The sequence below is a fragment of the Xiphophorus maculatus genome, chromosome 11 (genome assembly GCF_002775205.1).
Source record: "Xiphophorus maculatus strain JP 163 A chromosome 11, X_maculatus-5.0-male, whole genome shotgun sequence".
NCBI lineage: Eukaryota > Metazoa > Chordata > Actinopteri > Cyprinodontiformes > Poeciliidae > Xiphophorus > Xiphophorus maculatus.
In genome coordinates, this window is record NC_036453.1 from 2,062,529 (window position 1) to 2,074,827 (window position 12,299).

The window sequence follows — 12,299 nt, forward strand, 5'->3', positions numbered from 1 at the left end:
CACAAGACGTGCTTAATGAAAGGACTGTGAGCTGCAACATCAACTTCTGCCAGTCATGCCGGGCAGCCCAGTTTTCTGCTCTGTATGTTGTTTCCATGAAGCCATTTGAACCCTAAAAGGTCCAAAAAATCTGATCTGAAGCCTTTGACACCTTTTTTTTATGTCAACATTAATTGCAGCATTATCAGTGAGCATGTTACAGATGAAGAGCAGTCAACAGGAAGAAAGATGGGGGTACTGACGGAGGAAAGAAAACCCAGTGGCTCTTTTGTCACTTTGTGTGAGGCCTCTCTTCTGTATGCATCCCCACTTCCCTCCAGCCTGGACCGCTCCTCATTCTCATGCTGCTATTGCCCCTGGGCTCTTGTGCTGCGGTGCCAGGGGCTTCTGGGGCAATGCGGAATATGGCATGTGCTCAACATGGCCCATTGTCTGCATGCTAATGGCAATGGGGTGAAGCCATCGTACCATTTTTCATTAGCATCACTTAATCCATAAAACATTCCAAGTAGTGAATGCGACCTCGGACTAATTTGATCACATTATGCGCGGCGATTTGTCGTCAGTCTGCAGGAGGAAGACACCAAAGGCAAACGAACCTAATCGGCCCTGGAGGGGTTGTGGGGGAAACTTTGAGTAAAATAGAGGGAGTTATGTGTAATTGACTGACTGGTTGAACTACAAAGAACTGCGGTTTGTTCAGAGCTCCACTCACTTGTGATTCATACCACCACTAGCTGCTGTTCTGAAGTTATCAGGCGAGACTGGGACAGAGGTGAGGTTCTGCTCGCAGACCCCCTTTTCAGAAGGTTAGCCGGCTTTGGCGCATACCTCCTCCATTAACAGGCTCCTTTTTGTGAGCAGGGATTGTGTTCCCTCAGGTCCTGAGAGGCGGGTTGGGGGTGTGGGGGGTGTTGTAGAGGAGGGTGAAACCAGCAGCAAGCTAGCACATGTTAGCTGATGGATTCCCTCCCTCTCTTCCACTGACCAGTTAAAGCCGCTCGGCGGCTAATGAAGAGTGACAGCTCCCTGGGATTTGTCGGCTATGCTTCTCATTTCCACCACTTCTTCTCACAAGCAGTGCCTCACGCATTTCCCCCCTCACAATGAAAAAAGGGGGTTTCAGGCTAGTTCAAGGACCCCTGAGACCCTCGCATTTGGAGCAGTGTTTTAATGAGCGGTGGCGCTGGGCTTTATTGAGCCTTTCCTGAGCTCACCGATATCTGCTTTTACCCAGACTGCTTTTAGAGCTCTGTCCAGTCTGTGTATGCATCTTGCTGCTGTTGGAAGTTTCTTTGGCTAATTAAGATGAGGCAGACTCATCCTCTGAAAAAGTAACTTTCTCTTCCGACAGATACAGACTTCTGCTGTCCTGTTGTTACTGCCATGGCTGTTTTCAAAACTAATGGCTCATCCACCAGTCTGTAGAGAGACAGTGTTATGGAAAATCAGCTTTTTTGAGCTTTACGTAATGTTGTGATGTTATTTGCCTATTAAAAACATACCTAAAGTGTTGCTTTGATACTTTTGTACATGTTTGAGAAATCCTTTAATCTCCCATGGCAACCACTCAGCTGTGCAAAATGAATGGGTGGACCTAGATCTGCCTTCAAAGACGCCGCTCCTCGTCAGAGCTGCAGTATCCACAGTTCTGAACTTCCGCCTCACAGGGCAGCCCACCCTCTGACTTCCCCAACTTAGTTCCTTAAGACTAGCCAACAGCAGTTAGCAAACACCTGGTGGAATTGCATACCTGCTGAGCTCATTATATGAGCTGATTCTCAGTGACAGAAGCCCAATTTCAAGGCGTTAAAGGCATGCATGACTAGTTGAACAAATTAACCTAAATTTGTTGTAATTTTTCTATTAACTTAAAAGTTGCTGTTTGTTGTATGTAAAAATTCTAATACTTAAAACATATAATATCTGTCATTATATCTTTCGCCCATAGTCATCATCATTTTTTTTTTTTTGATGACATGGTTAGATCGTTCTGTACCGGAATCTACAAAGTAAACACAGGAGGACTAACATTACCCGAGTTGTTTTTTGTCATATTGCATTTGACTGGTATAAATTTAGACAATGCCACACTGCGCCGCTGTTGGCTGCAATTTCAAAAAAGAAAATAAATAATGAAGTGAGTCTTCATCGCTTCCCACATGAAAAAAAAAGAAGAGCGCAACTTCTGAAGAAATTACGTTTGTGCTCTCAACATTTCTCTCCAGAAGTCATTTATACAAGCAAGATTGATGAAGGAGCAAATAGATTACCTTTGCAAGCTAAAACCAAATACAGTGCCAACAATTTTTATCCACAAGCGCTTATAACCCAGGCGCTGCCTAGTGAGTGAACGATGCTGGAAGAAACATCAGACAGGCAACGCTGGAAGCTCTTTTAAATTATAACAAAGCTATTGCTACTGCCGGCGGTACTGAATGTGAAACCATAAACCCAACACCCAACTGAAGACTGGACCCTAAACAGCTGTTACCACAGATGGGATGGGGCACAGAACACGACAACTACTTACCGGATCACCCAGTCCGACCAGAGCTACGTGTCATTCATTGTTTCATTTATGAAGTTGAAGGCAGCAGCAGCACAAACACCAGCTTCTGGTGAGCAGAAGAATAATCTGTTTGCCCTCCAGCTCTGGGAACATGAGTGAAATTTAAGCATATACTAATGTAAATCCTCCAGTTAAGTAATATCTTTAGATTTTAAAATGTTTAATTAGAATGTGTTATAGTATTTATGTCCATTATGATTCATAAAAAGTCCTACAGTCCCCAGCAGTGGGGGTCCTTAGCAGATTTGAAGTGTTAAAGAAACAAGGCAGCTGTAGCATTAATGCTGTTAAGAGTCTCCACAGCAAAACCCTGGCAGCATGACAACAAACCACCAAAACGTCTAGAAATGTTTGATCTTATATGTACGTACATATAAAAAACCCATCTCTGACTTGTCATACATTCTATTGTAATGGATGGTCCACAGCTTTTTGAAGACTTTCAATGTTTTTGGCTGTTTGTCCAGGCTGAAGGGGTTGTAGACATGAACACTCATCTCATTCAGACTGTTCTTTTTCCCCAGCTATGCTTCTAGATGAACTACGTCCTTGTTAGATGTTTTAAGTAGATGCCTGACATGGTGTTGCTCCACAAACAACATCATGTGCTCTAAACTTCCTTCTTCCATTTACATCTAAAACTTTTCTCCTTTCCCTGCGAGCACCCAGGCTAATGCACTTTCTTTCTTCAAAGCTGCAATATGTAACTTTTATAAAAAATATTTTTACATACTTGTTAAAACTATCACCATCTCATGACAGTATATGACAGAAAATCCATGAAAAGGTCAATCTCCTCCACCTCCTCTGTAAGCCACTATTGACTTCTGAAGAAATGCTCAACTCCCAACCAAAAACATCCAATCAGAGCCAGGAGGAGGGGCTTATTGCTGTCAGTCATCCTCATGTACTTGCTGCTAAATGTGCTAATGGAGAAGAAACAACTTACCGTTACAGGGAAGTGTTATTGGTGGCCATGCTAACTATCTTTAGCATTCACGACAGGCTCATATCAAGAAGAAGCTTTATCATAGCAGAGAGGACAAAAAGAAAAGGGGGTTAAATGGGCATGATTGACATCACTAAGACTCCTAACTCTGATTGGTTGTTTCTAGTTAGCACTAGGAGAAGGCATCTGTCACAACAGTGACAGTTTCAACAAATATGTAAAAAATAAAAATCTTGTATAAAAGTCATATACTGCAGTTTTAAAGGGTACTTATGTGTCCAACTACACTTTTTAGTAAACACAACTGGAAAACTGACTCTTTCTAAATGTCACATAGAGACTGAACCGGAGGTGCAGGCTCTACAAGTCTCCAGCATCACTCCAGAGAGTTTTGTGCTGGCCTGGACGGCCGAGGAGGATGCCTTTGACACGTTTGTCCTGATGCTCAGCGAGGCAGAAGACCCAGGCCAACCAAGAGAGGTGGTGCTGGGCGGCGAGGAGAGAAATGTCACTATGAGCGATCTCACAGAGGACACAGAGTACACCGTTGAGATCTTTGGGCTCATTTTGGGAAGACGTTCCAAGTCTGTAAGAGAGGGGGTGAGAACAGGTACATGGTAACCGGGTGGAAGCAAGAAGCTCTGCTGACATACTGGAGCTCTGGAAGTCTCTCGTCAACATGTTTTTGATATGGAATGGTGTCTTGTCCTCCTTGCTTTTTCTATGATAGCATGAAATGTGTACTAATAACTGAGCGTGATACCAAGTGTTTTCTGTTTGTATACTAACCTAGTCCCCAGATGTTAAGGTTTCTGACTGAGGTTTTTTAGTTTGATTCAGACATTTCGCCTGGCAGTCTTAAGATAATTTGCTGGAGCACAATAGTCCTGGCCAGTTGGATAAATCAGCACTGACAATGATCCACTATTGTTTTAAGACAATGTCATTATGGTCAGAAAGCTGTTTTGGTCTTTAATTATATTTCTGAACAGAAGCTTACACTTAGAACATTACATTAGTTTAAGGATTTTAAAGAAGCATTTGAACAAGTTTTTACTTTTCAACATTACTGACACAAACAGCTACTTCAGTTTTTACCTTTTATGGACAGTCAGTAACGTTCTGGCATAATTCAAACTGAACATTTGAGCAGTCCTATTATCAGAAATAGTGGCACTCAGTTACACTTGTTGGTCGCTAAGTACTAGCCCACCTTTTAAGCATGGCTCATAAGTTTGAGGGTTTTGATTGAAGGCAATTGGACACCGTGTGTTCAAGATAGCCAGAGACGTTGCCAGTTCTCTTCAATTAAATCTTTCAGGACTATCATGTCCTGGATGACTAAGAATCTACAACAGTACATACTCTATATATTATAAGGTGTCTTTGTATAATATTCAAAACAAGTTTTGAACAGTTTTTGATACCATTGCCATGTTGGAACCCCTAAAAGTGTCAAACATCAGTATCGCTGCCCATAGTGTTTAGCTCAACGACTGGTGACTAAGAAATAAGTCCTGACTCTAAGTGGAGGATCAAGGAGGACAAAAAGGTTCATCTTCCTGAATATATTCACTAGGAAAACTTTATTTCCAGAAAAGATAAGGATTAACCCATGTTTGAAGGAGTCAATGTGAAGTTTTTATACTTGAGAGGTTTGAAATAACTATAATTCATGGTGTTGGTGTTACTGAAGAACTACCTTTAAGTTCCTCAACTTCACCTTGTACCAGCAGCTAGGTGCTGATACCTGAACTCTGATATTCCGACAGAATAATGATCCTTAGCACACGGGTCTATACCAGGAAACCAACGACTAACATTTCTCTCTAACATTTCTCAGAAGAGCCTTGGTCAGATATCAAAACAGAATCATGTCAAGACTTTGTTGATCATTATAAAACTGCTTCTCTGCAACTTAAAGAAAATTCATGCAAATATTAGTGGAAACCTATGAATTTTGATCTCTGTGTATTGTGGAAAAAACCATATTAATTTCAAACTTATGCACCCAATTGTTTGAAAAGTTCACTTGTGTTTTGCTGTATAACAAACATTCTGAGAAAGATTAAATCCTTAAAGAGCCCAAAACGAAAGGGACGTTCATGCTGATTTGGAAAGTTCTGACCAAGTCTGTATTCTTTAGACCTGTTGTCAATCTGGATTATTACTACACCAGCTCTAACTAGTTGTGTAAAGGAACACTTAGTTGCTCCTCCCATTGTGTGTTCTGTGTCCTCATCTTCCCAAATGTCATCTTTATCTACCTGGCCCCTGTGTTGTTGCCTGCTTTTCTAAAGGAGCCGATGGTGGTGACGGTTGTTGGGGGGTGATTGGTTGTCCGTGTCACATAAAAGGCTTTTCTGTCCTTGTGTCCCCTGTCCTCCCTGAGGGCAAGGCTTTACTCTTGGGTTTGCGTGGTGCATGTTTCACTTTTTGTGTGTTCCATGAAATGAGGCCAAGTTAATCTCTTCAGGTCTGTCACGCGAGATGCTGCGGCTCACCGCTAACTGCGAGGGTCTCTCTCTGTGAGTCGAGACATCCTCAGGTCCCCTTTGTCTGTCTGTTGAACTCTCTCTTGCTCCATTTGTGTAAAATGACTTGCCTTCCTTTGGAGGATCTGCACAGGCTACAGTCACTGAATTTGTGTGTTGTCTCCTTTCCGTTGCTTCAGTTTGTTGCAAATGTGTCGATATTAACACCTCAAACATTACATTCCTCAGTCTTCAGAGTACATGTTGACTAAATCTTCTGTTTTTTTTGTCATTGCTCCCATTTGTGCGTTTCTGTCCCGTCTTTGCCAGACCTGGGCTCACCAAAGGGCATCCGCTTCTCCGGAGTGACCGACACGTCGGCCACCGTTCACTGGCTGACTCCAAGAGCTCGGGTGGACAACTACCAGGTCACCTACATGCCTGCCCATGGAGGTTAGTACCGCTGCTACATTACACATAGCTTCACACTTAATTGTTATTGACAAATAGCAGGTATTTAAAGAGGTATTGAAGTCTTAAAAATAAATTTTAAAAAGAACATTGTTACAGTTTGTTAACAGCTTAGTTGGTTTTCTAAATCATCAGTTACATTCTTGCCAAAGTTGAACCCACACATACACTAACATCATTGCCTCAGAAAGTGGCTTGATGCTGCCCCCTGCTGACCACTTGATATAAAAAGTCGACATTAAATAAATTATATATATATGTACAGTATATATACTGTATATATATATATATATATATATATATATATATATATATATATATATATATATATATATATATATATATATATATATATATATAGTATGGGAAGCCTTTTGTAGTTGGAGTCATAAAGGAAAAATGTGTATGTTCATTTTTCAAAGTCATAATTTCAGCATCTTATTCATACATTTATAAATGTCAGAGTTCCAAACTAATTATTTAATTCACCAACTTTGATTTGCAAACTAAATATTTAACTTTCAAATAAAGTATTAAGTTTTCAAACTAAATATTAAGTTCACAAATAAATATTTAATTTGTAGCTAAATATTGACTTTGTAACTCAAAACATTTACTGGGAACTAAATAATTTGCTTCCTAAGTAAATATTAATGAAATATTTAGTTTGGAACTCATTTAGAAATGTAGGAATAACAAGGCAAAAATATGCCTTTGAAAAATGAACACCCACATTTTTTTCTTTGAATGTTTAAATAAACCAAATTATTGCTGTTAATTTTATACTGTGGAACTTTACAAATGGCAACCCATAATATTCATCATTAAAAACAATGTAGACACAACATCTGCTTCAGTTTTGTAGGGCAGGAAATAATAATTCAGATATTACAGTTTCACATGTGGGACTCAGATGATGGGCTTGATTTTCTGCATGAAGTGGAAGTGAAATATAAACACGTAAAAATAAAACAAAAATATAAACAAGAATTTTTTAAAAAACAGCAAAACCATAAATCTACATCCATGTTAGTTTGTTGGTCACCTTAAGAGAGAAATCCATCTTTTTCTGCATGACTTTAATATATAAAATGCATTAGTAAGTAAAGACTTCTTTTAAATGGCTTGAACTCCCAGGTGTTGCGAAGACGCTGACGGTGGACGGCTCGCAGTCGCTCACCCTGCTGCCTAACCTGACCCCTGGGGTCACCTATGAGGTCACCATCGTTGCCGTGAAGGAACAGAGGGAGAGTGAGCCTGGCTCTGACAGCGTCACCACAGGTTAGCGACATGGAGCTTCACATCAGATTCAGTGATAACACAGAACTTCACTGTGTTTCATTAGACTGTAATGAAACAAAGTAATTGCTCAAGTTCTTGCCAGTCTAAAGGGACAGAATGAAACACTTTACAGCTCGTATTTGTGACAGTGTGGATAAAAACCTCCTGGGTTTTAGTTGGATCAGCCTCAGTGTTATTTTATGCTTACAGAGTACATGTGTGTACCTGTGGGGGTGTGTGTGTGTTACAGCTCTGGATAAGCCCCGTGGACTGACTGCAGTCAACATCACAGACACTGAGGCCCTGCTGCTGTGGCAACCCGCCATCGCAACTGTAGACGGTTATGTCATCACATACAGCGCAGATTCTGGTACGTACACATTCAAAACCTAACCTCTAATCCTGACTGATGGTGATCCATTCTGTCGTATTAGTGTGCCTCACTAATGATTTAGTGAGGGTGATTTATCCACCCACGTTTTGAGAAATGACACAGTTTTGTCAGTGGGGTTCAGATCCAGGCCTGCATCCTAATCTCTGATCAGTTTCGCCTGTGAAACAGTTCTCCACCATGGTGGAAAATCCAAGTTTGTTAAAGTTATCATGTCATGAAAGTTTACTATAAGACTGATAATCTGTGAAAAGACCGATCGCCTCTACTTCTTCTCCGAGTTACTAATGCCATTCTTACCAAAAACAACCAATCAGAGATAGGAGGAGGGGCTTAGTGCTGTCAATCATCCTCAAGGACCCACTGCTAAAAATGCAAATGGTAGAGAAACAGCTTATCGTTAAAAGGAAAACTGATTGTCCACCATCATGTGATAAGCTGCTACCTGTAGCCCTACCCTACCTGCAGCATATCACATGATGCTTGACGTATTTTCACTGATTGTCTGTGTCATAGCGCACTATCACAATGTAGTGACAGATTCAACACATATGTAAAAAAAAATTCACCTACATCCGTGTCCTCGTGCTTGGTGAAAGCCTGTATCTCTCTGTGTGTCTCTCAGTGACTCCAGTGATGGAGCGTGTGTCTGGAAACGTGGTGGAGTTTGAGATGAGCTCACTGAAGCCAGCTACATTCTACACTGTGAAGGTCTACGCGGTGAGGGACTTGGCCAAGAGTGCAGCCACCACAACAGAGTTCACCACAGGTCAGTGAGACGTTCAGCCTCACATGAAGAGAAAGACAGTCTGCTTCCTGTTGACCTCTATTCATTCATAAAATTCATTTTCTAGGGTCTTGCCAAAGTATTTACAACCCTTGAACTTGTCCTCATGTTCCTAAAATAGTGGTCTAAGTCATTTAAGCCACTATTTTAGGAAGGTGACAATATATTTTGTGATTTCATAACCATAAACTTTAAAATATGTGGTTAGTATTTGATATGATTTACCAACACAAAGTATTGCATAACTGCGTAAAGAAACTGCATGATTTCCAAATCCAGTCCAGCCAGTTACTTTTAGAAGTCTTCTGACTAGTAAGACATTTTCATGTGCTGGATTTAATCAGGAAATAAGTCTTTAATTTTTTTTATTTATCTTTTTCTCTATATATATATACTGTATATATATATGCTACTGTTGCTGTCTGAAGAAATGCTCCTGACCAAAAACTACCAATCAGAGCTAGGAGGAGGGGCTTAGTGCCGTCAATCAAACTCATGTACTCGCTGTTCAATGTCAAAATGGTAGGGAAACAAGTTAGAGTTACTGTTTATCCACTGTCATCGGTGGCCATGCTAACTAGCCTTAGCATTCACAACAGTCTCTGACAGCGGCAGCTTTTCAACTAGCAACTTGGTATGGAGGGAAGGGATAGCAGCGCCACACAGAGGGTGATTGACAGGACTAAGTTCCACCTCCTGTCTCTGATTGGTTGGTCTATTTCTGCAGAAGGTTGTAGGTTCACTGAGAGGAGGCAGATGAACTTGATTTTTCCCAGATTATCTCATCATATTCTGTTAAAAATAGTGACAGTTTGAACAAATATGTAAAAACATTTTTTGCACAGGAGTCACACACTGAAGCTTCAATTTATTTGAAACTCCATTTGTAACATCTATAAATAACATGTAGCTGTAACATAATGACACTGAGCTGACGGTAGAGTCTGCAGCGTCCTATCACCAACAGGCCGGTCTCGCTTCCTGCTTTGTCTCCAGATGTAGACGCTCCTCAGGACCTGGCAGCCACCAACATCCAGACGGAGAGCGCCATGCTCTCCTGGAAGCCTCCCCGGGCCGACATCAGCGGCTACCTCCTCCACTTCGAGTCTGCTGTTGGGACCATCCACGTGAGTTCACAGCAGAACCCCACACTAGTTGGCATGTTCAGGTGATGTACGGGGATTTGTGAGGGGAGTCGAGTGTACAAGCGTGTCTCTCTTCCCTCAGGAGGTGGTCCTGAGCCCCACCGCTGTGTCATACAACATGGCCGACCTCAGCGCATCGACAGAATATTCAGTGAAACTGGAAGCTCTCGCTGGTCCCAAGAGGAGCCAAGTCATCTCTACCGTCTTCACCACTAGTGAGTACAGCCCATTGTGTTGAAGCAACTACACACATATGTACAGTACAGACCAAAAGTTTGGACACACCTTTCTAATTCAATGAGTTTTCGTTATTTTCATGACTATTTATAAGGCAAGAAATCCCACTTATTAACCTGACAGGGCAGGTTGACCTATGAAGTGAAAACCATTTCAGGTGATGACCTGTTGAAGCTCATCAAGAAAATGCAGAGTGTGTGCAAAGCAGTAATCACAGCAAAAGGTTGTTACTTTGAAGAAACTAGAATATAAGGGGTATTTTCAGTTGTTTTACACTTTTTTGTTTAGTGCATATTTCCACATGTGTTATTCATAGTTTTGATGCCTTCAGTGAGAATCTACAATGTCAATAGTCATGAAAATAAAATAAAGGATAAAGAAATAAAGAAAATAAAGGAAACTCATTGAATTAAAAGGTGTGTCCAAACTTTTGGTCTGTACTGTACATATAAAACTAAGAAACAACGTTTAAAAAGTAAGAAACAATATAGTGTGCTAACACGACATCCATTATAAGTCTGTACATGCCTATTTAGCTTGTTAAGTAATGCAAATTATTGCTGTTAATTTTTCACTGTGTAACTTTATAAGTGACTCTCCATATATAAGGAATGAATTTGTCGTGTGTTTAATGTCGTGAAGCCGTCTTGCTGTGGGCGGAGGTTTTTGTTACTAGACGACCTGCCTGATGTAGACTGAAACACAAAGACCTTAATGGCCGCTGCATTAATGTGATGTGTGTGTATGTAGCCGGCGTGCTGTACAGACACCCCAGAGACTGCTCACAGGCCCTGCTGAACGGCGACGCCTCATCAGGCATGCACACTATCTACCTGGGTGGAGACGAGAACCAACCGCTGCAGGTCTACTGCGACATGAGCACCGACGGAGGCGGATGGATCGTAAGTTTATCATTATTCTGGACGTATAATGTTCTCCAATAAAATAGTAATGTTTAAAAGTCTTGAGTCATCTATATCACAACAAGTGTCTCTATTAACGCGGGATATTTTTCTCCTGGGTTCTGAAGCACCTTTCAATGTTTTTAGTTGCATCTTTGTTCAGGTTTTGTGCTTGAACAGTTGCTGAGAATATTTAGGAATATTTACATTTCTTATATGAAATGAAAATTGGCGTATCTAAAAATGTGGGGAAAAAAATGGAAGAACTAAAACATGAACAAATTGAGTCCTGTCTCATCTATGGAGTTCAGACACTGCTTAGAGTACCTCCATACGAAATCAAATATTCACTGAATGAATCAAAAGAAGTTCATCTGAGTGTTCATATGTGCAGACGGAGCATCTGCATAATGTAGCATAGGATTAAATGACCTAATTATTGAGTCACTTCTGTTTTATTTGAGTTGCACTTGTGTAGATTGTGCAGCAGTGGCATAAACATGTACAAAATATGGAATCTCTATGTTCCAATGCTCATACCAGGATTTTCTTTGACATGCACCCCAGCACCCCAGATTAATTTTAAGAAGTGGATTCTGCAGTCAAAGGAGACATTTTTTTATAACTTTATTTTTGTTGATATTTGTCAGACATTATGTCGCTGTGATGCATGGTGGTGGCAGGGTCATGTTGTGTGGGTGTTTTCTAGTAGAATAGACAGAATGAAAGCTGCAATTACAAAACAGAGAGCATCATTAGCAAAGAACATTATGAGGAAATATTGAAGGGCCAAAATAGTCACACAGTGAAAGAAAACAAGGAAATACAAATCTGTTGGATCGGTTGTCACACATCCCTGATCGCGCAGAAAAAATGATCAAAATACCAACATCTTAGAGAGCTATGCTTGTCTCTGCTGTTGCTTAGAAACCACAGATATTAGAACAAGTATGTCTGAAAGGTTGCTCAATTTTTATGGTTTGTTCTGCAGGTTTTCCTGCGACGTCAGAGTGGCAGACTGGAGTTCTTCCGCAACTGGAAGAATTACACGGCTGGTTTTGGTGACATGAGCGATGAGTTCTGGCTTGGT

At 40.9% G+C, this 12,299-nt stretch overlaps 1 protein-coding gene across 3 annotated transcripts in view; it reads left to right on the forward strand.

Moving 5' to 3' along the window:
- Window positions 1–12,299, forward strand: part of LOC102227520 (tenascin-like) — a 66,423-nt gene that overhangs the window by 47,886 nt on the left and 6,238 nt on the right. For 2 of the 3 annotated variants that reach the window (XM_023342041.1, XM_005802143.3), the window contains 8 exons: window positions 6,326–6,448; window positions 7,604–7,747; window positions 7,998–8,117; window positions 8,764–8,907; window positions 9,922–10,052; window positions 10,153–10,285; window positions 11,058–11,209; window positions 12,201–12,297. In XM_023342041.1, the coding sequence (XP_023197809.1) occupies window positions 6,326–6,448; window positions 7,604–7,747; window positions 7,998–8,117; window positions 8,764–8,907; window positions 9,922–10,052; window positions 10,153–10,285; window positions 11,058–11,209; window positions 12,201–12,297 (1,044 nt within the window). Of the gene's footprint in view, window positions 1–3,858; window positions 4,132–6,325; window positions 6,449–7,603; window positions 7,748–7,997; window positions 8,118–8,763; window positions 8,908–9,921; window positions 10,053–10,152; window positions 10,286–11,057; window positions 11,210–12,200; window positions 12,298–12,299 lie in introns of all 3 variants that reach the window. The other variant, XM_023342040.1, reaches the window with a different exon arrangement.